General features: G+C 43.0%; 1 protein-coding gene across 1 annotated transcript; it reads left to right on the top strand.

Moving 5' to 3' along the window:
• Positions 1-13,916: 13,916 nt before the first annotated feature.
• On the top strand, positions 13,917-16,691 carry EIF1B (eukaryotic translation initiation factor 1B). Its single transcript, XM_017508340.2, has 4 exons — positions 13,917-14,215; positions 15,149-15,312; positions 15,755-15,856; positions 16,252-16,691. The coding sequence occupies exons 1-4, from the start codon at positions 14,185-14,187 to the stop codon at positions 16,294-16,296; spliced, it is 342 nt and encodes a 113-aa protein (XP_017363829.1). The 5' UTR covers positions 13,917-14,184; the 3' UTR covers positions 16,297-16,691.
• The last annotated feature ends 10,105 nt before the right edge of the window (positions 16,692-26,796 follow it).

The raw sequence follows: 26,796 nt of genomic DNA, 5'->3' as shown, positions 1-26,796 counted from the left end.
TTAAAACCTAACCACCTTTACCCGCCCCCAGCTTACCCCATCCCACAACAGGCTTTAAAAGGCCTAAAGCTTGTTACCACTTATCTATTGCAACATGGCCTTTTAATTCCTACAAGCTCTCCTTACAATTCCCCGTCCTACCTGTCCAAAAACCAGACAAATTCTACAGACTAGCCCAAGACCTTTGCCTCATCAATCAGATTGCACTTTCCATCCACCTGGTTGTTCCAACCCCCTACACCCTCCCATCTTTCATACCCCCTTCCACAACTCACTATTCTGTTCTTGGCCTCAAAAACGCTTTTTCTGAAGCCCAATTTACTTCCCCATCCATTACCTATCTCGGTAGAATCCTCTGCAAGCATATACGCGCGCTCCCTGCCAACCATATCCAGTTAATTTCTGAAATCCCAACCCCATCCACTGAACAGCAGCTTCTCTCCTTCCCAGGCATTGCAGGATACTTTCGCCTCTGGATACCAGGTTTTGCCCTCCTAACCAAACCCCTTTACGAACTTACAAAACGAAACTTAGCTGACCCCATAAACCAAAAATCCTTCCCCCATTCTTTCTTCCATTCTCTAAAAAAGGGCTTAGCTCCTACTTTAGTGCTCCGCAACTCCTCGCAAACCTTCTCTCTACTCAGCAGAAATAAAAGGCTGTGCCGTCGGAATTCCTACACAGGAGCCAGGCCCACGGCCTGTAGGTTTTTTATCCAAACAACTTAGCCTCACAGCCCTGGGCTGGTCCTCATGCCTATGTGCAGCAGCAGCTGCCGCCCTGATACTCCTAGAATTTCTTAAAATTACAGGCTATGCCCCACCGACCCTCTGTAGCTCCCACAACCTCCCAAGTTTCCTTTCCTCTTCACACCTCACACACACACTTTCCTTATCCATACAGCATACTCCCCATTTCCTCGTTTCTCTTTTTCCTATTCCAGACCCGGACCACACATGGTTTACTGATAGCAGTTCCTCCAAGCTCAGCTGGCTGGCACTGGCCAGAGCTGGCTCTGCTGTTGTACCCCACTCGTCTGTCATTGAGACTGCCACACTCCGCTCTTCCACTTCACAGCAAGCTGAACTAATTGCCCCAACCTGTGCTCTTACTCTTGCCAAAGGACTGCATGTTAATATTTATACTAACTCTAAATACCCCTTCCACAACCTACAGCACCATGCTGCCATATGGACAGAAAGAGGTTTTCTCACTACATAAGGACCCTCTATTATCTTTTTTTTTTTTTTAAAGATGAGGTTTCACCATGATGGCCAGGCTGGTCTTGAGCTCCTGACCTCAGGTGCTCCACCCACCTGGGCCTCCCAAAGTGCTGGGATTGCAGGTGTGAGCCACCACACCCGGCCAGGACCCGCTATTATCAATGCCCCCTTAATAAGGCCGCTCTCCTCCCAGCCAAGGCCAGAGTTATCCACTGCAGAAAATTCGGGATTTGAGCCACTCCTAAAGAACCCACAGGGTATGGCCCCTTTGAACTCCTAAATGGCCACACCCTTCTGCTTGGGTCTAACCTTATTCCAGACACCAGTTCTCTTGGTGACTATCTTCCAGTACTCCAATATGAAATCCACCAGGCTGCTAATTTCCCCTTACCCACTCCAGATATCCGGCCATGTGAAGACATCCTAGCCAGAAGGTCAGTCCTCGGTAAAAGCCTAACCCCTCAGTCTCTGCAACCTTGGTGGACAGGACCCTTCCTGGTCATCTATAGCATCCCAATGGCTGTCCATCTACAAGACCCTTCCCAGGGGGTCCCTCATTCCAGGACAAAGCTGTGTCCATCCGACAATTGGCCTGACTCCTCTGCCTCCTCCTGAAAGTCGTAAGTACTCTCCCCCACTTCTCTTAAACTCACCCGTATCCATGAAGTGGAAGAGTAACCCTTTAACTTCATCAGGCGTCTTTCTCCTAACACCTCTATTTAACGCAGTCGTCTATTATCTTCCGTCCTCTTCTTTTCATTTATTCTCACTCTTCATCTCACTCCCATTCTCTGCTCAGACCCAATCCTGTTAATGAAAGTAAGTGGTTAATTATTGATAAAAAACGCTTTCTCACACACCATGAAAACAAAAGCTCTCCCCCCACAGTTACCCTACCAAACCCCGCGATAACCTCTAACAGCGGCAGCCCTTGCTGGTACAAGACCCCAGCGCCCCCCCAGAACATTTTCTCATCTTTTCAGTTTACACTTCCAGTTCTGTCTAAGCCAAGGACTTTTTTCCTCTGTGGTTCTTCTTCTTACATCTGCCTTCCTACCAACTGGACAGGCACTTGTATCTGAGTTTTCCTTACTCCCCAAATTCGTTTTGCCAAAGGAAACAAAATGGGACCTCCCCCTGAGGTCCTGGCACAACACGAGCGGGTCATTCCACTGATCCCCTTACTTGTGGGGTTAGGAGTTACTACTGCACCCGGCACAGGCATCGCAGGCCTTACCACGTCATTCGTCACCTTCCGTGGCCCCTCGAATGATTTCTCTGCTAGCATTGCAGAATTAACTCCATCACTATCCCTTCCTCAAGCTCAAGTAAGTTCCCTAGCTGCAGTTGTCCTCCAAAATTGCAGAGGTCTTGATTTATCAACTGCTGAAAAAAGAGGTCTTTGCCTATTCCTAAATGAAGAATGTTGTTTTTATGTAAGCCAGTCCGGCCTCATATACAATGCCGTCAATACTAAAAGAGCCCAAAAACTCACTAATCAGGCAAATGGCTATTCCGGACCTGGCTGGACTGGCTGGCCACTCTCTAACTGGGTGTCATGGCTTCTTCCAATGCTTCGTCCTCTGATACTTATCTTTCTCCTTCTCTTATTTGGATCCTGTGTTTTCCGATTAATCTCTCAATTCCTACAAAATAATATGCAAGCGATAACTAATTAGTCAATATGACAAATGCTCCTTCTGACAATCCTACAATATCACTCCTTGCCCCGAGATCTCCCAGCAGTCTAAATTCTTTCCCATCTTTAGGTTTCTATGCTGCTCCAATCCCACTCCAGGAAGCCCCGAGAAATATCACCCCATCACCCCTCTTTGCCAGCCTTCCTGATATTCCACTGCCCTCCACTCTTCATTTCTTTTTCTTTTATATTACTAACATACAAAGGAATGTAAGGTCTTTTAGGCTGACTGACAGTGCCATGGATGCATGTTAACCTCTGTGGCCTGCCTGGATACTCCAGATGAGTTCCTGGAAAATCTGAAGCAACTGGAAGACCACGAAAAGAGGAAGAAATGGTCCATCCCCGCAGTACCTACATAACTTTGAGATTGATAAGGCCATTGGACTTTGTAACCTGCCTTGGTCAACCTTGTGACTCCCAACCTACGACCCCCTCCCAGCTTGCAAAACACCACCCTAAACTGTAACTTCTATACTTTCCACTGCCCACCCCAAACCGATAAAACCAACTCCTATCCCACTGCCCTTCACTGACTCTCTTTTCGAACTCAGCCCGTCCGCCTCTGGGTGAATAAACAGCCATGCTGCTCACACAAAGCCTGTTTGGGGAGGTCTCTTCATTCAGGGTGTGCATTTTAATATTCTCGGGATCTCCTGAGACCTGAGTCATGGGCCATGGTCATTCATATTTGTCTCAGTTTAAATCTCTTCAAATATTTTATAGTTCGACTTTTTGTCAATAACACCATGGGCTCCAATGCCTAACTCTGCAAACGGGTAGTGACTAAATCCAGGAAGGTGTCTCCTATCAAGCATTCACCTCTTACTTGCTGGTTCATGTAGGGGTCTGGAAGGCCCAAAGGGAGGAGCCTGGTGTCGGGGAGGCTGAGAATCAGCTAGGTTGGAAACGGGTTTATAACATCGGGAAAAATCCACACGGAGACAACGGATCACTCAGCAAGGCTAGTCTACTTCCTGCATGTGTACGCTTCACAACTCGCCGGCAGTCTTGCCATGAGAGCACACCTGAACAAAGGAGACAGGGACATTTGTAACTTTCATAACCTGACACAATCACCCTAATGCTGTGTCCAGTTTCCACTGTACGGTATGGAACCTCACATTCTACGCTTGACCCAGATGGCTAAAACTTGGAAATTTTCTAAAGAGGTAAAGGCAGAGGAGAACAAAGGAAAAGAGGAAGCCACTTGAGAATGCTTAGAGGTTTCCGCATAAGGAAGGGGAACAAGCTATGACCTGAGACTTGCCTGGGCATGTCAGGGCAAATATCTAGGTTGAAGTGTGAGAACTAAGAACACGGGATGCATTTATTTCTTTATTATGACTAAAAGCTTTAAAGTAAATTAACCTTTGAAGAAACTATTATTTATTCATAATGAACTAGGAAGAAAGCTTTGAAGAGGAACCTTTTATTATTTCCTACAAGCTATTTCCCAACTGTAAGGGTTATTGCCAAGTTTAAAATGAGGAAACAGGCCAGTATAAGAAAATTAAATGCCAATTTATTCAGCTCCCGGGTGAAGTTCTCTGGTCCAGGGAAAGGGGGCCAGAGAAGTCCCACTGACTTCCTGGGTTGGGGGTGGGGGTGGGGTTATAGCTATGAGGAACGAGCAACATTTGGGTGCTCTGATTGGCTCCAGGGGAGCGGGATTGAGACAGGGTGGGCCGCTAATGGTTGGTGGGTTGTTGGGCGGGTTTTCCGGTGCAAGAGCTGGCCAGGGTTGCATTAGCTGGAGCCTTCCAGGGGAGCCATGTGGCAGACCTAGGTGCCGAGTGCAGAGCCTGGTGCCGGGTGCAGAGGTGGGTGTGTCCGGTCTCCCGGCGAGGCAACCGGCCTTACACCAACCACTATGAAATTATGTTAACAATATAACAGCTGGTATGGATTCGGTCATATATGCCAGCTGATGTCAACTCTCCAGCATCTAATCAAATTACAAAAAAAAAAATTGTTTGAGGCTTTTAAAACTTGAGCTTCAGGAACTCTACTGCCAGTTTTATGGTAAAAATCCAGGTGTGGGCCAGGCGTAGTGGCTCACGCCTATAATCCAAGCACTTTGGAGGCCAAGGCAGGCGGATCACCTGAGGTCGGGAGTTCAAGACCAGCCTGACCAACGTGGTGAAACCCCGTCCTAAAAAAAAAAAAAAAAAAAATCGGAATGCATTGTGTGCAAGGCAAACAATAAACAATGCTAAATTTGATCAAGTCTTCCTTTTAATACTCCTGGAGGGCGCTATCTGTCTCTTGTTGTTTATGAAAGAGATGTGATAAGCCCAAGATAGTTAATGGACATCTGCCCTGCCATGTGGCCTCTGAATGCTGAGGAGACACATATACTGTCAGTGTACAGTGCATCCTCCTACACCCCACCCTGAGCTAGCCCGACTCTCTGGAATCAAGGTTAGGGTAGGGAGTGTGATCCAAGCCACACACCTGTCCAACTCAGAGCCCTACGAGAGTACTTATCCAGCTGCTCAGTGTCCTGGGGTTGCATTCAGACAACAGTGCTCTTTAGGCTAGGGTCAGGTTCAACTTCATTTAACTGAAAATTAAGAAGAGAAGAGGTTTAAACACACGGGGTTTCTTCTCTCACATATAACAAGTCAACAAACAAGCAGACCCGAGCCCCAGGTTCCATCTATTATTCTGTCCCGCCAGCTGCAGCACATCCAGATGGCAAGGTTATGGTCCAAGACAGCTGTCAGACTTCCAGCATTGTGTCGGCATTCCGGGAAGCAGGAAGGAATAAGAAAGAAGAGCAAAACAGGCACTTGTCCCAACTGAGTCAGCTTCCTTTAAGCAATTGCTATGGTTTTAATATTTTTTGGCCGCTCCAAAACTCATGTTAAAACTTAACCTCTAGTGTGGCAGTACTGAGAGGTGGGGCTTTTAAGAGGTGACTGGGCCTCTGAGGGAGGTCTGCCCTCATGAATGGATTAATCTATTCATGGAGTTAAGAATTGATGGGATAATGGATTAATAGATTATCATGGGACGGGACTGGTGGCTTTATAAAAACAGGAAGAAAAACCCAAGCCAGCATACTCAGTTCTGTCACCATGTGATGCCCTGCGCCACCCTTCAGAGAGTCCCTACCAGCAAGAAGACCCTCGCCAGATGTGGCCCCTTGACCTTGGACTTCTCAGCCTCTATAACTGTAAGAAATAAATTCCTTCTCTTTGTAAACCACCAAGTTTCCCGTATTCCGTTATAAGAAAATGAGGTAATAGCAATCTGTTTGGAAAACCCATTCAATACTTCTGTCTACATCCTATAGGCCACACCTAGCAAGGAAAGCTGTGAAACACAGTATATATAGTCTTTTAGCTGGGCACACTGCAGCCCAGAATAAAATCAGGATTCTGTTTTACTAAGAAAAAAGGAGAGAGGCCAGGCGCAGTGGCTCATGCCTATAATCCCAGCACTTTGGGAGGCCGAGGTGGGTGGATCATGAGGTCAAGAGATCGAGACCATCCTGGTCAACATGGTGAAACCCCGTCTCTACTAAAAATACAAAAATTAGCCGGACATGGTGGCGTGCACCTGTAGTCCCAGCTACTCGGGAGGCTGAGGCAGGAGAATTGCTTGAATCTGGGAGGCAGAGGTTGCAGGGAGCTGAGATCGCACCACTGTACTCCAGCCTGGGTAACAAGAGCGAAACTCCATCTCAAAAAAAAAAAAAAAAAAAAAAAAAAAAAAAAAAAAAAAAAAAAAAAAAAAAAAAGGAGAGAACGGATATTAGATAGCAACCCACAATCTCCACCACAAACCAATTCCAGTGAATCAAATAGAAAAACAATAAAGAATGGCAATGACATGATTTATTATTTATGCTGAACTAACCCAAGTCAGAAGATCAACCAAAAGTTCTACAGCACCAGATCTCTCTTGAGAAAAAAGGTAAATTTAACTTTTAAAAATAAAATGCAAAGTATGTCCTTGGTGACTTCACCCTTTGATTTGGCACAAACTATTCCCAAAATGTCCCCTAAGGTGGAACAATCTAGATCACATTTGGCTCCACCTTTACTATTTTCTTAATTCATTGGTAGTTTTTCTCACCATAATTGCATTACATAAGGAGGGAATCCCACAGCCTCAGTAATCAGAAGTGAAGTCTATAAGTCAGCCTTGACGAGAGAGAGAATAAGCTAGGAAGCTGGGCTCGGTGGCTCACACCTGTAATACCAGCACTTTGGGAGGTCAAGGCAAGAGGATCGTTTGAGGCCAGAGTTTGAGACCAGCTTGAGCAACAGAGTGAGATCCCATCTCTAAAGAAAAAAGTAACCAGACATGGTGACACACACCAGTAGTTCTAGCTGCTCAGGAGGCAAAGGTGGAAGAATCACTTGAGCCCAGTAGTTCAAGGTTAGAGTGAGCTATTATTGCACCACTGCACTCCAGCTTGGATGGTAGAGTGAGACCCTATCTCTCTCTCTCTATATATATATATGTATATACACACATATTTATACAAGCTAGAAATTTAGATTTTTCTTAAAACAGAAATATGGACTTTCATATGAAATATGACGGCTAGTATACTTTTGTAGGAAATAAGAATAAATAGTTTCTCTTCAAAGCTTTCCTCCTAGTTCATTACAAATAAATAACAGTTTCTTCAAAGGTTAATTTACTTTAAAGCTTTTGCTAATAAACTTGAAGTGGCTGTTAGTCACAGTAAAGAAATAAGTGCATTCCATGCTCTTACACTTTAACCTAGATATTCGCCCTGACATGTCTGGACAAGCCCAGGCAAGTCTCAGGTCATAGCTTATTCCCCTTCCTTATGTGGAAATGTTATCGCCTCTCTAAGCATTCCTCAAGTGACTTCCTCTTTTCCTTTGTTCTCCTCTGCCTTTACCACTTTAGAAAATTTCTAAGTTTTTAGCCAATCCGGTCAAGCGTAGAATGTGAGGTCCCATTCTGGCCAATGGAAACTGGACACAGCAGTAGGAGATTGTGTCAGGTTATGAAAGTTACAAATGTCCCTGTCTCTGTTGTTCAGGTGTGCTCTCATGGCAAGACTGCTGGCGAGTTGCACCCTTCCTGCAGGAAGTAAACTACTGTTAATTACTTGCTGGGGAGTGATCCATTGTCTCAGTGTGGATTCTTCCCAACGTTATAAACCCGTTTCCAACAGCTTTAAAAAAAAAAAAAAAAAAACAATGTGTGAGCCTCTATTTGACCAAGACCTAAACGCTACTGAGTTAACTGTTCACTATGCTCTTGACTTTCCTTGTCTTTGTTGTCATGGGGATGCAATTCTTTCCACAGAAAATCTTTCCTGCTTTTTTCTCCCTGTTCTTTCTCCCCTTTTTTCTCCCTTTGCTTTCCATTTCTCTGTTCTTTCTTTCATCTATCTTTACCAAGATAATTAATTTTCTTTCTACTGATCTTGTTAACTCATTCCTTCTTCCATACACTTCTTTTCTGAAATCCTCCTCTGATCAATACTTCCCTTTCAACATCTAGTTTTATTATCCAACTATAGATTCTCTTCCAAAGTTGGTCTTATGTTCTACAATCCATTTATTTCTTTTCTTCCCCCCTTAACTCTCAAGAAATTCTGAGATAAACAAAATGCATTAAAAGCATCAATAATGCCTTCTCTAAATCTACAGTGAGAGGCTATGAAGCAAATGCCATCAGCAGTTAGGCAATATTCTTGATAATCGACAGTGACAATTGCAATGACAATTGATACTTAGTTTTACATGTCAAAGAGCCAATAATACATAGTACATATTGTGACAAATTGTGACAAATTAAAGAACCCATCCCTTATCTAAGGTAGAGCAATTGCTACCAGCTCTTCTTAATTTTTTAAAGATAAGCTGGAAAGTTAGTTTTTTTTTTTTCTTAAAAAAGAAATAGGCCGGGCATGGTGGCTTAAGCCTGTAATCCCAGCACTTTGGGAGGCCAAGACGGGCGGATCACGAGGTCAAGAGATCAAGACTATCCTGGCCAATATGGTGAAACCCCGTCTCTACTAAAAATACAAAAACTAGCTGGGCATGGTGGCGTGCGCCTGTAGTCCCAGCTACTTGGGAGACTGAGGCAGAAGAATTGCTTGAACCTGGGAGGCAGAGGTTGCAGTGAGCTGAGATTGTGCCACTGCACTCCAGCCTGGCGCCTGGCAACAGAGTAAGACTCTGTCTCAAAAAAAAAAAAAAAAAAAAAAAAAAATCTTAAATAAAAAAAAAAAAAAAAAAAAAAAAATGAACCTGAATTTTTATATGAAACATACAACTAATTCACCTTTCTAAAAACAATGGGTAGACCTGTATTTTCAACCTTTGATCTATAGCACATATTGAATTATTTTCTAACCAATTCAAACATATATACCTCATCACAGCACTTGGAAGAATGCGAAGCACACTGCAGGCCCTCAATAAAAGTTGACTGAAGTTGTAACTGAGTCAATGGACTTATTCATACTCTTCACTTAGGGAGGAATTTCTGGACTGTTTCAGTGCTTGGGTAAGGTTAAGGAATACCACCTTGACTATGATGAAAATAAGGGAGATGTAATCACTTTAATCGAATCACTATGATTTTATACTTTGCTATGAACTAAACTCTATTATTATGATAAATTAGCTTTAGTATACTGCACACAAGATTTAGTGACTTCTTTTCATGAGTGACTATAGGCCTTTAATCAGTAACCACTGAAATTGTATTTTACTGGTCCATGTCTTGAATGTCACCAATTGACCAGACTTACTCATTCTTTCCCTGTGAAAATACCACTAAATGTAATAACTCGAATGGTACGCTTTACCTCCATAAGGGAATTATAACATGAGGAAAAAAAACATGAAATTTGGAGGCAGACATACCTGGTTCAAATCCTAGCGATGACGCTTGCTGTATATTCCTAAGCAAGTAATAAACTTTTTGGGTGTCTCATTTTTCTCATCTGTAAAACGGGACAATGAACTCCACTTACAAAATTGTTATGAAGAGTAAATAAATAATATAAAATGCTTGGAACTTTTCCCATCCCACAGTGGAGAATACAAAATATTAGTAGCAATTCCCCTTGCTTGCTTAGTGTATATCTCAGTTCAGAATGTTTCACCTTTTTAGCTATAAAGTGGGTCAACTCATATTTACCTAGTATTCATAGTACTTTAACTTCGTATGTAGCACTTGGAAATACTAAGAAAATTTGCCAGGTTTCAATTACAAACATGAGTACACGGGCAAACTAATATAATAAGAACACAATTACACAATTTACAGGTTTGTTTATTTCCTAGCCATACAACAATACAAAGATTTCTTGCTATAAAACAACACTGATACATATTTCTAAAAGTGTTCTAAAGTGAAGGTTTTTAGCACAATAACAAATTTACACCTCTGGTAGGTAAAAAATTTGCATAGATGGGTGTGTGTGCATGGACAGACACACCACTGGTAGATGAAGGGTCATCACTCTAAAAAAGTTAATTTTTTCCCTAAGTGTCAGATATATTCATAATTCAAGGTTTAACTTCATGATCGATGCCAAAGAGAAGTTTATTCTCACATTGAAAATACATGTATTGAAACTTTGCGTTCAACCAAGATGAAGTAACAGGGACTGAATTTACTCTTCCACCTAAAACAACCAAATCGCAGGACAAAATATAAGAAAACAGGTTTTCAAGACACTCCACATGAAACAAAGAAGGACATTGATTGCTGAGCAATGGGAAACAATTAAGGTGAGCCCTGCAATTGGCCTGTCTTTCTGTCTTGAAAGAGTGTCCCAGGCCAGAACACAGAACAGGTGTCTTAGTCTGTTTTGTGTTACTACAACAGAATACCACAAACTGGGTAATTTATTTTATAAAGAAATTCATTTCTCACAGTTCTGGATGTTGGGAAGTCCAAGGGCTTGCATATGATTGAGGACTTTTTTGCTGCATCATCCCATAATAGAAGGCAGAAAGGCAAGACAGAATGTATACGGCCTTTAAATTATAAATTCTGTCTTTAAATTATCTCTTTCCTGTCTTATTTTACTGTAAGAAGTCAAAAGTAGCCATGCGCAGCATGGAGGACTTGCTGTTTAGAGATTTCTTTTACCAGACATCCTAGTTCCTCACTCTTAAATTGTACCTTTCATAAAGCATTTGGGCATGGACAGGGCTCAGCCCAGTTATTTGCTACTTTGTAACAAGGGTCGCCTTTGCTCTAGTTTCCAATACCTTGTTCTTCAGTTCCATCTGAGACCTCATCGGAATGGCCTTTACTGTCCATATTTCTTTCATTATTCTGGTTAAAACCACCTAAGTAATCTCTAAGAAGTTCCAGACTTTTTCTAGTCTTGTCTTTCTTGAGTTAACTCCATTTAGTCTTCAACCTTGCAGGTCCTTGAAGCTTTCTTATTCTGATATTTGCATAATAATTAAATGTAGCTTGGTTTAACTCTCATTTTAAATTCAAAAGCTCTCTGAAAATAAGAAAAACTGACTCTAACACATGCATAATTTTTGTTTCTGCTCAATATTATACTGTGTGGATACTCCACATATAATGTGCTAATTATAATCATGTTGATCATCATCACTATTAACAAACACAGAGCCCATTCACCCACCTTCCTTACTCTTCTCCCAGGAAAATGGGAGAGTGTAAAGCGTATGATATTAGGAAACAGGCCTAGCTCATGACTTTCTCTTCTGTGGTTTGCTGCATCCATCCCCCCATCACCTACATCAGTCATTTCTCCCAGTGTTATCCCTCCCCTAGCCCCCGACCCCTCAACAGATGTTCCCCTCCCTGTGCTCATGTGTTCTCATTATTCAACACCCGCCTATAAGAACATGCAGTTTGATTTCTGTTCTTGTGTCAGTTTGCTGAGAATGATGGTTTCCAGATTCATCCATGTCCCTACAAAGGACATGAACTCATCCTTTTTTATGGCTGCATAGTATTCCATGGTGTATACTATTTTCTTTGGTCTATCATTGAGGGGCATTTGGGTTGGTTCCACGTGTTTGCTATTGTAAAGAGTGCCACTGTGAACATATGTGTGCACGTGTCTTTATAATAGATTGATTTATAATCCTTTGGGTATATACCCAGTAATGGGATTGCTGGGTCCAATGGAATTTCTATTTCTAAATCCTTGAGGAATCGCCACACTGTCTTCCACAATGGTTGAACTAATTTACACTCTCACCAACAATGTGAAAGTGTTCCTATTTCTCCACATCCTCTCCAGCATCTGTTGTCTCCAGATTTTTTAATGATTGCCATTGTAACTGGAGTGAAATGGTATCTTAATGTGGTTTTCATTTGCATTTCTCTAACGACCAGTAATGAGCATTTTTTCATATGTTTGTTGGCCTCATAAATGTCTTCTTCTGAAAAGTGTCTGTTCATATCCTTCGTCCATTTTTGAATGGGTTTGGTTTTTTTCTTGTAAATCCGCTTTAGTTCTGTGTAGATTCTGTATATCCAGGTATTCTTAACATGGGGTCTGCAGATCCTTGGTCCATGGATAAAACTGCAGGGGTGGAGATCCCTAAAACTGGATGGGAAAAAAATATTACATCTACATTTCCATTAACCTCTAAGCAAAATTTACCATTTCCTTCCATTATGAATGGAGGAGATAATATCATAGTATTAGATGGACCTGTCACTTTGCACCAACAGAAATCACACATACTTTCATATTAGATTTCTGATGTTACAGACATCAAAAAATATCTCTAACGTTTATCAGCTTTTTGAAGTTGTAGTGTTAAACCTGGTCTTACTAGATCTTGTTAGTGTATTAATACAAAGATACATGTTATGTATGTATTTTTAAATTTTAATATAATTGGTTTCCTTTGTAATCCTATGTACTTTATGAACTTAAAGCTTAAACAAATTCTCATTATTCATAGAAGGGGTTCAGCAGTTTCACAGGACTGCCATGGTACACACATAAAAGTTAAGAATGCCTAAATTTTAGTCTACTTCTTTGCTTCCAGAAAGCCAACCAAGTGTGACAATCGAACACCTGCCTGAGTGAGCCAATTCCCAAAGTCTCGGGTTTATTTCTTTCCCTGTGCGTGACTTGATGGGAAGATACTACGGTCTCGTGCATGACTCCATCAATTAACCTATTTGCTGAGCTCACCTTCAGCTGATACCTGGCATCTTTCCTGAATTCTGTGTTGGGCCTTCTGAGGCACACAAAATGAACTGACAAACTGATTTCTGGTATGTTCTGTTCACACACACCTGGCCCCCAGTAGATGCCAGGCACATGATGAAGCTGGGCAGTGACTCTCAAGCCTGATCCCAGGCCAGCAAGCAGGATCAGCGTCACCGAGAAGCTTATGAGAATTGCAGATTCTCAGGTCACACCCTAGACTTCCTGAAACAGAAACTCTGGGGTCTATCAGTGTTTTCTCAAGCCCTCCAGAGACGCACGCTGGAGTCTGAGATCCAATCCTGGAAAGAGAGGCTCCCATCTCCATCCTTGGTGGAGACTAACACCGCTCCTGCAACTGGGCTGGAATTTCAATGCAGGTGGTGCTGCGGGGCGGCCAACGAAAGCCGGAGCAAGGGCACTTGTTTTCTTCCTGCACCCTGATTTTACTTACATTACCCAGGGCCTCGAGGGTGACTGATAGAGATTACCCCTGAGCGCCGGCCCCTCGGCCTCGCGACTGCAAGGCGAGAGAAGGGGAGTCAAGGGAGACGCTTGATTCCTTTGACCGTCCTCCCCTGCGAACTCGTGGGGTGCAAAGACCCAGACCCTCAAACTCTGGGCAGCCCGGCGGCCGTCGGAACCTTTCCCAGGTCTTCCGCCCGGAGCTAGAGGGCGCACTCCCTGACGGGAATTGAGGTCTCGAAACCCCGCGGGCCTCAGGCTTTCCGGGCTCTGCTGCCTCCGGAAAACTACAAGTCCCAGGATGCCCGGCGCGGAGGGTCACGTGGGAGGAGCGGCGGGCGCGGCTAAATAGTCTCCATCGGCCATTTTGTGGGAGAAGCCGCAGCACCGCCTCTTCTCTCGCGTCCTCGCATCCGTCGCCGCCGCCTCTTCCTCCGCCTCCTCCTTCGCCTCTTCCTGCCTCCTCCCGGCTTCCGCCGCCGCCACTCCAGCCGCATCCCAAGCCCGGAGCGAACCGTTTCCGTATTTATTTCCGTTTTCTCGCCACTGCAGCCTCCTGACACGGTGATCCGGGCCGGCCCCGCAGGAATTTTATCCCCTCACCGGCCTCACACTAGTATCGCATGTCCACTATCCAGAACCTCCAATCTTTCGGTAAGATCCGTCGCCGCCGCCGCCGCCGCCGCCGCCCTCCCTTGCCCCGCGCGCCTCTCTGCCCGCTGCCCGCCTGGACCACCGCCCCCAGGGGCCCGCTTTTTGCCCGCCCTGCACCCCGACTGGGGCTTTGTCTCGGCGCCCAGAAAATGGCGACGGGGCCCCTGGCGACCCCCTCCCCGAGGACAGCGCCGGACGGCGAGCCCTCCTCTCGGAGCCCCGGCCGCGGGCCCTGCCCTCCCCCACCCCAGCCCCGTCCTTGACCCGGCTCCCGCCTCCGCCTCCGCGCCCTGACACTTTGGCCACCGTATCTCGTGGACTCCTAGATCGGCCCTGCTGCTTGCAAAGGCGATGCCGGGCCAGGGGGACTGGGGCTCGCCGTCCGTTCTCCGCAGCTCCTGGGGGTGCGTGGGGAAGGCTGCGGATGCAGGCCTCTCATCTGTCACCGGGCAGTGGTTCAGTCTTCTCTGCTTGCGTAGAGATTTGTAAAATGACGCCTTTTGATATACGTGTTTAATCTACTTTTTTTTGGCAAGGCACAGTTACGGTTAAATGATTGGGGTGGGCATATTCGAATGTTTATGTTTTCATCAGAACGTAATCGAGATGACGCACGTTTTTATAGCGGCTATAAAATTAAGGTTTTCTAAATCTCCTTTCTCTCATTAGAGGACCATGTTCAACGATAACATTATCTGTCTATAACAGCGTTTTTCTACAACGGACGTAGGTGTTCAAATGTTTTTCTCTTTTTCTGAGAGTACCTTGGGGGTATTAATACACTACCCTCATCTTCATTCCTACCCGCAAAAACAGCAGAGGCACTAGAACCTTCATTGATGACTGTCTGGATTGGTACTATAACATATTTCTGGAAAGTACTTCCTAAAAAATATTTTTCTACTTTGGATTCTTTTTTGTATCCTTTTGCAGACCCCTTTGCTGATGCAACTAAGGGTGACGACTTACTCCCGGCAGGGACTGAGGATTACATTCATATAAGAATCCAGCAACGGAACGGCAGAAAGACACTGACTACTGTTCAGGGCATTGCAGATGATTATGACAAAAAGAAACTTGTGAAAGCTTTCAAAAAGGTAAAAGGATTAGGAAAAAAGGATTAGAATAGAGTTACTGAGGCAAAAGGATTAGAATAGAGTTACTGAGGCGCACCTCTGAACCGGATTATGATTCACACCTTTATATCAGCGGATGGAAATGACTAGACCGAAAAGGTTGTTCTCATTCTTGTAATTAACACATAAATATTTAGTTATTCTCCCAGTGTGGCCTCTCATTTTAAAAGATTTGCGTGGATTTCACATAAATTTAAATGTGAAATATTTAGTTTTTGATGCTACACGTAAAATCATTTCCTGATTTCCAAATTAATTTGGAAGGATTGTGGATTGTAGAAGACAAAATCTGTTTCTCTAAATAAAATCAAGCTTACTGAAATCGTAAATTCTGTTCTTTTGGTGAAATAAAACCTCATAGTAGTTGGACTAAATTTTATTGTATATTTATGCACTCTTCCAGAAATTTGCCTGTAATGGTACTGTGATTGAACATCCCGAATACGGAGAGGTTATTCAGCTTCAAGGTGACCAAAGAAAAAACATTTGCCAGTTTCTCTTGGAGGTGAGTGATTGGGTGCTTTATGTGTAACCTTGAGATTGCTTTTAAAATTGCATTTAAAGGCAACATGATTTGTTTTCCACTACGTAAAAATCATACAAATGAAGTAAATTAGGTGAAATAAAGATATGGTACTAAGTGGGAAAGCAAAGACTTTTATCTGGTTTATTTTGTTATTAGAGTATTCTGATCATGTCTGTATATACACGCAGGATATTTCTTGGCATGTAAAGTATTCAAATATATATTGAATTGTTGGCTATCAACAGTGCATGCCACACATAACAGTGTTGCAATAAGCTGCTAATAGTGATTCTTTTTAGTTACTCTTCCATGTCTTCTTAATGAATTTGTATAATTCTCAGGGTTATTTTGCTAAATTAAATTTTATTTTACAGGTTGGCATTGTCAAGGAGGAACAGCTTAAGGTTCATGGATTCTAAAATGAACCTAAATACGTGGAGAATTTCTTGAATAGTTGTGTTCTCTAAACTCAGTTTGGCTGCCTTGTGAAATGATTCCCTGCAGTAAACGGACTTCTCATTTATTTAATCATTCAAACTTCCATTCACATCTGCATGATTACAGAAAACACGGGGTATGTAGGCTAGTGACACATAAGAAAATTGCAGTAAGATGGTAACAAAACCTCATATTTGTCTTTACATGTTTCCAATGGAAAATGTTTTGAGTGTTTATTGTTTGGTTTATTACGTTTCACTTGATTAAATGTTTTTTTGTTGTTGTATTAAACCATGTATGTTGCAGCTTAACAATAAAAAAAAAAAATCTATGAATCCGTGTGAGCAATTATGCTCCCAAATCTAAGCAAGTAAAATACACATTTTGTCTTTCTTAATTGGAGTTATTCTGCAAATATTCTTCCTGATTAGCTTCAGCTGTTATACCCAGACCTAGAGGAGAACGTTTGTTATATGTAGCTTGTGTTTTTCATTTACTGATACAAGAATAGAAGCAGGAGTAGAAATTCAGCCAGAGCCACAATTCTTGGCAAAAGCAGTAAAAGTTGACAAGGAATTTATCATACTGTAGTGTTAAATGTAAGAGTATGAAGTTTAACAGTATTAGCACAGAGTTCTTTTCTGTGTTCTTATCAGTTGTTACTGAGTTGCCAACGTAAGTCTATCCCTAAGTACTAGATACTGTAATAGTCTTGTGACATAAAGTACATTTAGTCACAGGCACTTCCCTGCAAGGGTAGGTTGATGGTATCACTGTCTTACAGATGGAAAACATTGGGTCTCAAGTTAATTTCCCAAGAGTGCTAGAAAGTGACAGGGTGTCAGCCCAGAGATACCAGCCAGGAAATTTATTTCACTACATCATGGTTTTGGCACGTGTTTTACCAAAGGGAACCAGAGCCACAGATGACCATGACCAGGGGTGGCAGTGGTGTAAGAAATAATTGGACCAGGAATGGTGGCTCACGCCTGTAATCTCAACACTTGGGGAGGCCAAGGTAAGCGGATCACTTGAGGGTGGGAGTTTGAGACCAGCCAGGCCAACATGGTGAAATCCCATGTCTACTAAAAATGCAAAAAATTAGCCAGTGCACACCATAGTCTCAGCTGCTCAAGGCTGAGGTCCCAGAATCACTTGAAATGGAGGTGAGGTTCAATGAGTCAAGGTGGCGCCACCGCACTCCAGCCTGGGCAATAGAGCAAGACTCTGTCTCTTAAAAAAATGTATATATAATTTGCAGTTCTTAAGAGATTTCTGCAGCTCATCCTCTTGAGTTCCAGGCTCCTTTTTATTAAGTAGTAGTTATTTACTTGGTTGTAGAGGCTATGCCGCTAAAACCATTTAGCCAATGCAAAGAAATGCATCTATAAGGGCAAACTTTAGCTTACTACAGTTGGATAAGGATGGTATGGGAAAAAGTCTTGTTTTGGGCTAGGGAGCCCTAATGAGCCCTACGCCTGTATTTTGATGATAATGTTTTTGGGAAAACAAAATCAGCCCCTACAAAGTTTGCCTCTTAAAGGTATTAATAATAGGTTTATTATTTTCTCACCCCATCCTGCCTCCAATACAGTAAGACAGACCAGAGGTAAGAGGTATATACCAGAATATAGTCCCAAATTTGATAAGCTCATTTCTGGAAAACATCAATGTAGTTCGATGAAGAAGGTCAAGAGGTTCGGGAGAATTTTCCAAATTTTTAAGAACCTACTTTTTCATCTGTAGTATTGTAAAATAGCCCCCTACTGGGGGATGCTATGGAAATAGTAAAGCGGAAACATACTAACAGCCACATTCAAGTGCTGCCTAAATAAATATGTTTGCTCAGAGCTGAGCTACTGCCAAGAAAAGAATGTATCTTGGGAAAGAATGCACCCCTCATGCTGGGACCCATAGACAAGCTCTGTAGTAATCACTTCCTGTGCCAGTCCAAAGTGGGTGGGATTAAAAGGCTTCAGGAAAACCTCCTAAATTTTGTGGAGAGCACCCTTCCTAACTCTTCCCTTCAGCCTGTGAGCTCCAGACACCTAATTGGATGTTGAACTTGGAAGGCAGTCCCAATCTTCAGAGCAAGAAAGAGACTAGGAGGCATTGCGTAACTGGAGGGAAGAAGACATTTCTTAACAGATGTAGCAAACTGGCGGTAGCCAAACTGCCTTCCATGGTGGAAGGTCTGGATCTGCAGTTTCTTGAGTGGTTTGTACTTGAGGTTGCACAATGCATAATACCAAGTAGAGAACAAATAGATTTATCACTGGACTTTTAAACTTGGCGAAGCCATTAGGAAGTTAAAACCTCTGGTTGAATCACAGCCCGGAGTGAAGTGCTGCTGGCAGCAATGTCCTCTGCCTTTCGGTGCTGGTTCTCCTGAGGCAGAGGAAACCCCATGGATGCAGTGTGATCAACCTGCTTAGGAACCCAGGTAACTCGGGAACTGTTGTCTTAACCATTCTAGAAAGGGGGTGGCTCTGATCATATGGAAGGGACAGTTCTAGTTCAGTCATGATGGCAGTTAACCAAAATAACTTGAGGAATATGGAGTGGGAATGGAGGCTTCTGTGTGCCACATAATGCCACCAGCGTGACTCCGCCTAAAGGAATGGATAATGACAGCTTGGGAAAAGGCAACTTCATTCGACCACCCACACACACCAGTTGCACTGGGTTTCTGAGGACTCCCCTTACCAAGCTAAAGATCCATTTGGGAGAGAAACAGGCATGATCCTGCTGTAACTAAAGCCAAGGGAGTCCTCAATTGTGGACTGTGATCACTTGACAGGCAAGAGGTAGCCGGGTGACACTGTGCTTGTCTGGGATCAAAGGGCCAAGCGAATCAGCTAGAATTAAGCAGGAGCAAAATTATAGAAGGAGACTCAGCATGGAAGACTCTTCATGTAGTCATGTCGGCACTTACCTCCTTTTCATCTAGATAATGGAAGCATGGGGAGAAAATCGTAAATCAGAGGAATGGCTGTATTTCCTCCCTCCTGGAAAACCATTCAGAGTGGAATTAATAGTGATGAGAGGAGAGAATTGTGTTAGATGACTTTAAGGATTCTCTGAGCTACACAGGAGAACTTAAAATGGCAATTTAAACTCAGCATTGGCTTGTGAGGCTGCCGTCATGGGTCAGGTGGCTTATCTGCTAAGTCGTTCATGTGATTCTGAACCTAACACGGGCAGCAGTAGATCTACTGTGGTCTATAGATAGCTCTGCTTCAGGACCCCGTGACCTGAAGGTCCTGATGCTGCATGATGCTGGGTCTAGGTGCCCTCATCTCAAACTAGGGAACAGCCTACAGACATTTTTCATGCAGAAAGCAATGCCATGCAGATGGAGGCCATTCATTCATGGCACAAAAGAAGTTTAAAGCCCCCACAGGGAATCTAAGTGATCTCAGCCCTCATGCTGGCCTTCAACTGCAGCTCCCTGTTCTAGCCTAGAGGATTTTGAAGGGCCTCGGGTCTATAGAATGGTCCGTAAGGCTAGCTTTAACCCCAGAGTTTGTCTCCATGTGTTCTTTATCCATTTTTACCAGAACCCCAGACCCCACCTCCTGAGTCCACTAGGCAAGGAACAACTTACTCTGGAGAGTGGAGATAGAACTTTTAAAAAATGTTTTAATTTTTATTTTTCATTTATTTATTTTTGAGGTGGAGTTTTGCTCTTGTTGCCCAGGCTGGAGTGCAATGGTGCTATCTTGGCTCGCCACAATCTCAGGCCCCAGGTTCAAGCGATTTTCCTGCCTCAGCCTCCCAAGTAGCTGGGATTACACACACCCGGCTAATTTTGTATTTTTAGTAGAGACAGGGTTTCTTCATGTTGGTCAGTCTGGTCTTGAACTCACGACCTCAGGTGATCCGTCTGTATCAGCCTCCCAAAGTGCTGGGATTGCAGGCGTGAGCCACCATGCCTGGCATTTTTATTTTTAAATTTATTTTTCCCTTTTATTTTAAATTGACGTAATATACGTGTTTGTGGGATGCAGAGTGATACTGCAATACATGTACACAATATAATGATCAAATCAGGGTAAATTAGCATATCCATCACTTCAAACATTTGTCATTTCCTTGTATTGTGAATATTTTAAATCCTCTTTTCTAGGTTATCCATATCACTCATGACAAATTCTGTGGGGAGCACATCACCAGACAAGGATTTGGTGGAAGGTATAATTCCTTAAAGTAAGAAAAGGCAAACCTGGGTGCAGTGGCTCACGCCTGTAATCCCAGCACTTTGGGAGGCTGAGGCAGGCAATCACCTGAGGTCAGGAGTTCCAGACCAGCCTGGCCAACATGGTGAAACTGTGTCTCTGTTAAAAATACAAAAATTAGCCAGGCATGGTGGTACACTCGGGAGGCTGAGGCAAAGCAAATCGGCTAAACGAGGGAGGTGGAGGTTGTCGTGAGCCGAGATCACATCACATTACCTGGCCTGGGTGACAGAGCTAGACTCTATCTCAAAATTAAAATTTAAAGGAAAAAAAAAGGCCCACCCCACCCACTGTCAGTCACAAACTCCACTCTTAGTGCATCACTGCCGTTGACTTGTTAAAGAAAACCTTAGCCCAATACTAGCATCAGGAAGAATAGTAAATGAGTGGCCAGACTGAATGGGAAGCAGTAACAGCCCATTTGGTAGATGAAATGTGTTGGAATGAAATACAGGGTACCCGGTAAATGATGCTATTTCAGAAGAAACTGAAGGGGCCGATTCCTGCACGTATGCAGTCCTTTATCACCCCCTTGTGGCCACGTAAACAATGGGCAGGCTCCCGGCAGTTTACGTAAACGATGGATTAAGTTGTTGCAGTCATCATTAAAGCACCAGCTGACAGGTTTGATTTTGTCAGCACTCAAATGTGATTCAGAAACTAGCCAATAATTTATTATTATAATTCATAAAAATCAATTGCAATTTTTCTTGACCTGGGAGAGGCAATAATGTTTTCATGGTCTTGCCCCGGGGATATATAAAGCACCTCAGCTACTATCTACCACAGTGTTGTTAGAAGGAGTTTAATTTAAATGTAACCAGAAACCTCTGTTTATAGCCTCCAGGGAATGAACAATTAAGCTAGAAAACAAGACTCCTAAATTATTGCTTGTTGAGAAACACAATCTGGAATTTTGACACACACACACTATACCCTAAATACTCAGTGCTCTCAATTTAAACCTCTGCCTTAGGCCAATACACAGGTTAATGTGCCTTTCACTTACAAGGTCGCCTAAAGACTTTTGTCTGGGAAAAGTAGTGACGGAATTCCTAAAAACCCCTTAATGACACAATATATGATGCCATTCCAATAGACCTGAAGAACCCAGAACAGGACTCATTTGGAAAACTAATCATTAGTAACAGACTCGCTTGCAGAGCCTCTGGCAGATCTCACCTGCACAGGTAGGGGAGGGCTAATTAGAACTCAGTAGTAACCTGGAAATTGTGCTGTAGGGATTTGATCCTACAGGATCAACAGCAGCATCACCAGATGGGCTCCTGGTTAGATCCCCACAGAGGTGTTAAGAGGTATTACTTTGGAAAATGTACTGTCTCTTTAACAACAGATCCTTTGGGCCTTTTTACATTTGTTATCAAGCACTACCCTCCTTTTCTCACTTCTCTTGTATTGATAATAAAACAGCTAATCCCTTTTCAACGCTTACGTTGTGGATCCTGCTCTGAGAATTCTACAAGCATCAGCTCATATAATTATCTTCACAGACATCATGACCCAGCACAGATTCCCTGGCTTACCATCACAATCACACTCCTTACAAATATCATCTCCCCTTGATCCTTGGTCCTTTTTTCTTTTATTCATTTGACAAAACCTCAATTCAATCCTTGTTCAGCCTAACCACCTGACTGCTCCACAATAGCCCATAACACCTGGAGATAGCTGGGGGGCAGGATGGGGGAGGATGGCTTTTCTTTCTTCCTTTCCCTTTACCAGCCCCTCCTCCATCCTCCACTGAGCAAGGTGAAGGCTTTGTCTCATCCATCACTGAGATACTTGACTGTCTTCATTTTTCCACCTCCAAATCTACCCTTTGGAGGCAATGTTGCCTACTCTCTCTGTCTTCTTTCCTGTGCAATGCATGACGTATATTTGCCCTAACCCATCGAAACAAACCCCTCCATTTGTGTCCTGGGTACCCTCTTCTCTTCTCCATAAATTACCATTGTAATTACCTCCTTTCTTCTGAATCATCAATTTCTTCCTCTCTATGGGATCATTTTCATCAGATGGAAGCATTCTCCAGTACTGCCCATCTTTCAAATAAAAGAAGAAAACCATTGATCTCACATTACCTTCAGCAAAGAAAGAGCCTGCCTGACATCACTTTGGATGTGTAGGAGGCATCTTAAAATTAACATGGCTGAAGTAGAACTATTACTCCATCCTCCACCCCCAAACTCTTTCCCCAGTCTGCCTCATCTAAATAAATGGCACTGCCATCCACAGACTAGCTTAAACTTAAAACGTTATCTTTCAGTTTTCCCTTGCTTTATTGCCCCTACCCTGATCTAATGGGGTCTTATTGTTTCTACTTGCAAAATGTATCTTATCCGTCCTTTCCCCTACCCCCAACTTCTGAGCAGTGCCCCTGACAGCGCTGTTGTTTTGCACCTGGATTCTCACAGTAGCTCTCCAGCTGCTCTCGCATCCATGCACAACACAGAAGCCTGGCAACTGTTAAATTCAAGTGAGCTTACATCAGTTCTCTGCATGAAATCTGAAGACTCCTCACTGCACTTAACATTGACTCCAAACATATTACAGTGGCTTACAGGATGCCACGTCACCTGTTCCCTGCCTACCCCTTGTTCTTACCATCTACTCTGACTCTGCACTACACTAGCAGACCCACTGGTCTTCAACCTTAAAGCATTTACACTCCACGTTCAGTCGGTCCAGGACGCTCTGCCCTGCTCTCCTTGTCCCTCTCCCTCTCGTCCTCAATTTCAGTGCAAACCTCATCTAAAGGAAGCCATCTCTGACCACCCAATCTAAATAAGCCCATCACCACCCATCCCTGACACAGCAGCCTGTATTTTGTTTTCTTTGTAATTCTTATCTTTATTTGAAAGCATCTTGCCCATTGTTTCGCTAGTTTAACTTGCACCTCCCTACCACTAACATGTGAGGTATACAAGAGATGCTGGTATGAGATGCTGGTGGTACCTCACCCATATCCCCTGGTGCCCACCATTCCCACACATGTGCACGGGGTGCTCCAAATGCAAGCATCTCTGTCCCACTGCAAGCAGTGCTTGAGGGCATTCCCTGACCACAGGAGCATGCAAGGGATGGACATACCAGGGAGTTAACACCTGCTCCCTGAACCGCTTACAGCAGCAATCTTCAACCAATGGCAGGTGGAAATTGCTATGTAAGCATCCCAGCTCCCTTACTCTCAGATAAGAAAAGCATGGGAGCGTGTTTTACACTGACTCCCAGGGTTTCCCAGCAAGATTGGACCTCAGTTGCCGATAATGGTAATCCGTCAATAAAGTACCATTTATTGGCTCCCTTCCCTTCTCTGTCTCATTTTCCCATACCTCTACCCATGCTTTCTGAGATTACCTCCCAAATAAACTGCCAGCACTTACATCCTCATCATAGCCTTCTGGGGCAATCAGAACTCAACTCAAGATATCTTTGTATCTCCCACCCCAGTGTTTAGCTCGGGATCTGGAATACAACAGGTGCTCAATATTTGTTGAACAAGTGATTGAATCTCCCTCCCTGTGATCACCACTCATCCTGTGGGAAATTCCGGTCTTATCCATTACACAGAACGTATCTGTGGATCATTTTCCATTTTGAAGACATTTGGAGCCTGCGCATCTCTGAAATGGGAAGGGGCAGGATTTTGTAATAGGATTGCTTGAACACAATTGTTTCTGTTAAGCCATCTCCTCACTGTTTTTTCATGTTTCTCCCCTGGAATAGGGGAAGAAGAAGGGAGTTCAGTTCTAGGAGAAAGGAAGTGAGCAGAACGAATGCCTAGCAGGGACGTATTCTATGAGGGCCTTGGAAAGGCTTGGGTTCCGGGCCCCTTTGCCCTTTGCTGACCTTTCCCTAGTGGCCTAGCTTGCCCAGATGCTGGGTGAGACTTATCTTCTTATCACAGTCATTCTACATATGCAAGAAGTGTCCATGGGGAAAAGGATGGATTATTTAGTTGAAGGTGTTAGGAAATTTGGCTAAATGAAGGAAAAGTTGCATCCCGACTCCATACCACAGACACTGCTGGGTTACAGATGGATTAAAGACCTAACTGTGAAAGACAAAACTAAAAAGGTCATCAAAGAAACCCAGAAATATATGTTGTGACTGGGACAAAAAATAAGGGTTTTTTACTTGGTAAAATAAGCTGGGTGCAGTGGCTCACACTTGTAATCCCAGTGCTTCCGAAGGCAGAGCTGAGAAGATGGCTTAAGGCCAGGAGTTCAAGGCCAGCCTGTGCAACAAAGCAAGACCCTGTCTCTACAAAAAAAACTTTTAAAAATTAGCCAAGCATAGTGGCACAGACCTGTAGTCCCAGCTGTTGGGAAGCGGGGGCAGGAGGCTCACTTGAGCCCAGGAGTTTGAAACTGCAGCAAGCTATGATCATGCCACTGCACTCCAGCCTGGGTGATGGAGTGAGATCCTGTCTAAAAAAAATTAATTATGGTAAAATATACGTAACGTAAAATGTATCATCTTAACTTTTTTATTATACATCGCTCCTTTATTATACTAAACTGGAAAAAAAATGTAGTACAGTTATTCTGAAAAAGAGTTCTGTGACCATGTGACAGAGCAAAGCCACTAGGACATGAGTAAGAAATCAGGCACAGTGAAAGACACATGCTCAAGAGGCATTTCACTGCCACAGGGCAAGGCAGCAGAGGGATTCTAAACTAGCAAATGCACTTCCACCTTTAGAAGCCAAAAGGCATAGCCCATGCTGGTGTGAGGAATGGCTTACCTTCTGATGACCATATGTGGGACTAGCTATTTCAACTGCCACTAGAAACCCCAAAGTGCTTGTGTGTATGTGTGTGTGTGTGTATATATGTATATATATTGTGTATATATACAGTGTATATATTAATGTATATATACACTAAAATGTACACACTATGTTATATACTATATACACTGTTAGTGTATAAATATACACATACACACATATATACACACACATATATAGACAAAATTTATGTGCTGAATTATGTGTTAAGTTTATGTGTTGCATTTACAAACATGCATATATATACACATATGTGTTCCATTTACTTTTATATATATAAAACATTTTAATATATATAAACATATACATATATTTATTGGCTCTCTTTTATTTTTATATATAATATATATTAAATAAATATACAATATATTATATAATACATCTATTATATAATATATATTATATATAATATTCCCTTTTATTATATATTATATATATTCCCTTTTATTAGATAATATATAATATTCCCTTTTATTAGATAGTAAAATATATTAAAAGGGAATAATGTATTATATTAATTAATACTATAGTATTACATTAATTAATAAAATATATTAAAAAGGGAATAATATAATATGCCCTCCCTTTCATTTATATAAATATAAATATTAAATATATTAAATATATAAATCTAAATATTTATATATATTTAATATATAAATTATATATTATACATATAAAATATGTATTTTACATACTATATGTATTATATATATTTATATGTATAAAATTTGTAAATGCAGTACATAAACTTAATTGAGGATTAATCAGCTTCTCAAACCAGCTCCTCTGGCGTCAGGGAGGAAACAGCTGATTATTTTTACATTACTATGTAGGTCACATTCATCTTCCACTGAAATGACTAACCCCCCTCCCAAGTCAGTGACGTAACCACAGAAGGGCACTGGTCTGGCTCCTGGGGGCAAATAGGTGCTCTTGCTTCTCCTCATTGGTCATGGCTTAGCATGGTTCCTCCCTATTCCCTTCTCAAGCTGGTCCCTAGTAAACATAGCACTGGCTATGTTAAATGAGAGCTACTACCTCTGAACTGTCTTGGCTAAGAGGAGCCTTCCCTCAGTGTGGACTGAGAACTCGAGGCCCGGAGGTGCTGTTCTAACTCAACTGTATGAAGGGAGTGGGTGTGGGAGGCACAATGGCTAAAAGGAAAATGGGAGCCACTGGTCCCCACCTGCAGCTGCAACTTAAGATGATGACGGCTGGGTGCTGTGGGTGGCTCACGCCTGTAATCCCAGCACTTTGGGAGGCCGAGGCGGGTGGATCACGAGGTCAAGAGATCGAGACCATCCTGGTCAACATGGTGAAACCCCGTCTCTACTAAAACAACAAAAAATCAGCTGGGCATGGTGGCGTGTGCCTGTAATCCCAGCTACTCAGGAGGCTGAGGCAGGAGAATTGCCTGAACCCAGGAG

This window comes from Cebus imitator, unplaced genomic scaffold (assembly GCF_001604975.1).
Source record: "Cebus imitator isolate Cc_AM_T3 unplaced genomic scaffold, Cebus_imitator-1.0 Scaffold391, whole genome shotgun sequence".
Lineage (NCBI taxonomy): Eukaryota > Metazoa > Chordata > Mammalia > Primates > Cebidae > Cebus > Cebus imitator.
This window is presented reverse-complemented; position numbering and strand designations above follow the sequence as displayed.

Coding starts and splice junctions, on each gene's coding strand:
- EIF1B (XM_017508340.2), top strand. CDS start 14,185: ATGTCCACTATCCAGAACCTCCAATCTTTCG. Junction 14,216..15,148: donor CCAGAACCTCCAATCTTTCG/GTAAGATCCGTC, acceptor ATCCTTTTGCAG/ACCCCTTTGCTGATGCAACT. Junction 15,857..16,251: donor TTTGCCAGTTTCTCTTGGAG/GTGAGTGATTGG, acceptor TTTATTTTACAG/GTTGGCATTGTCAAGGAGGA.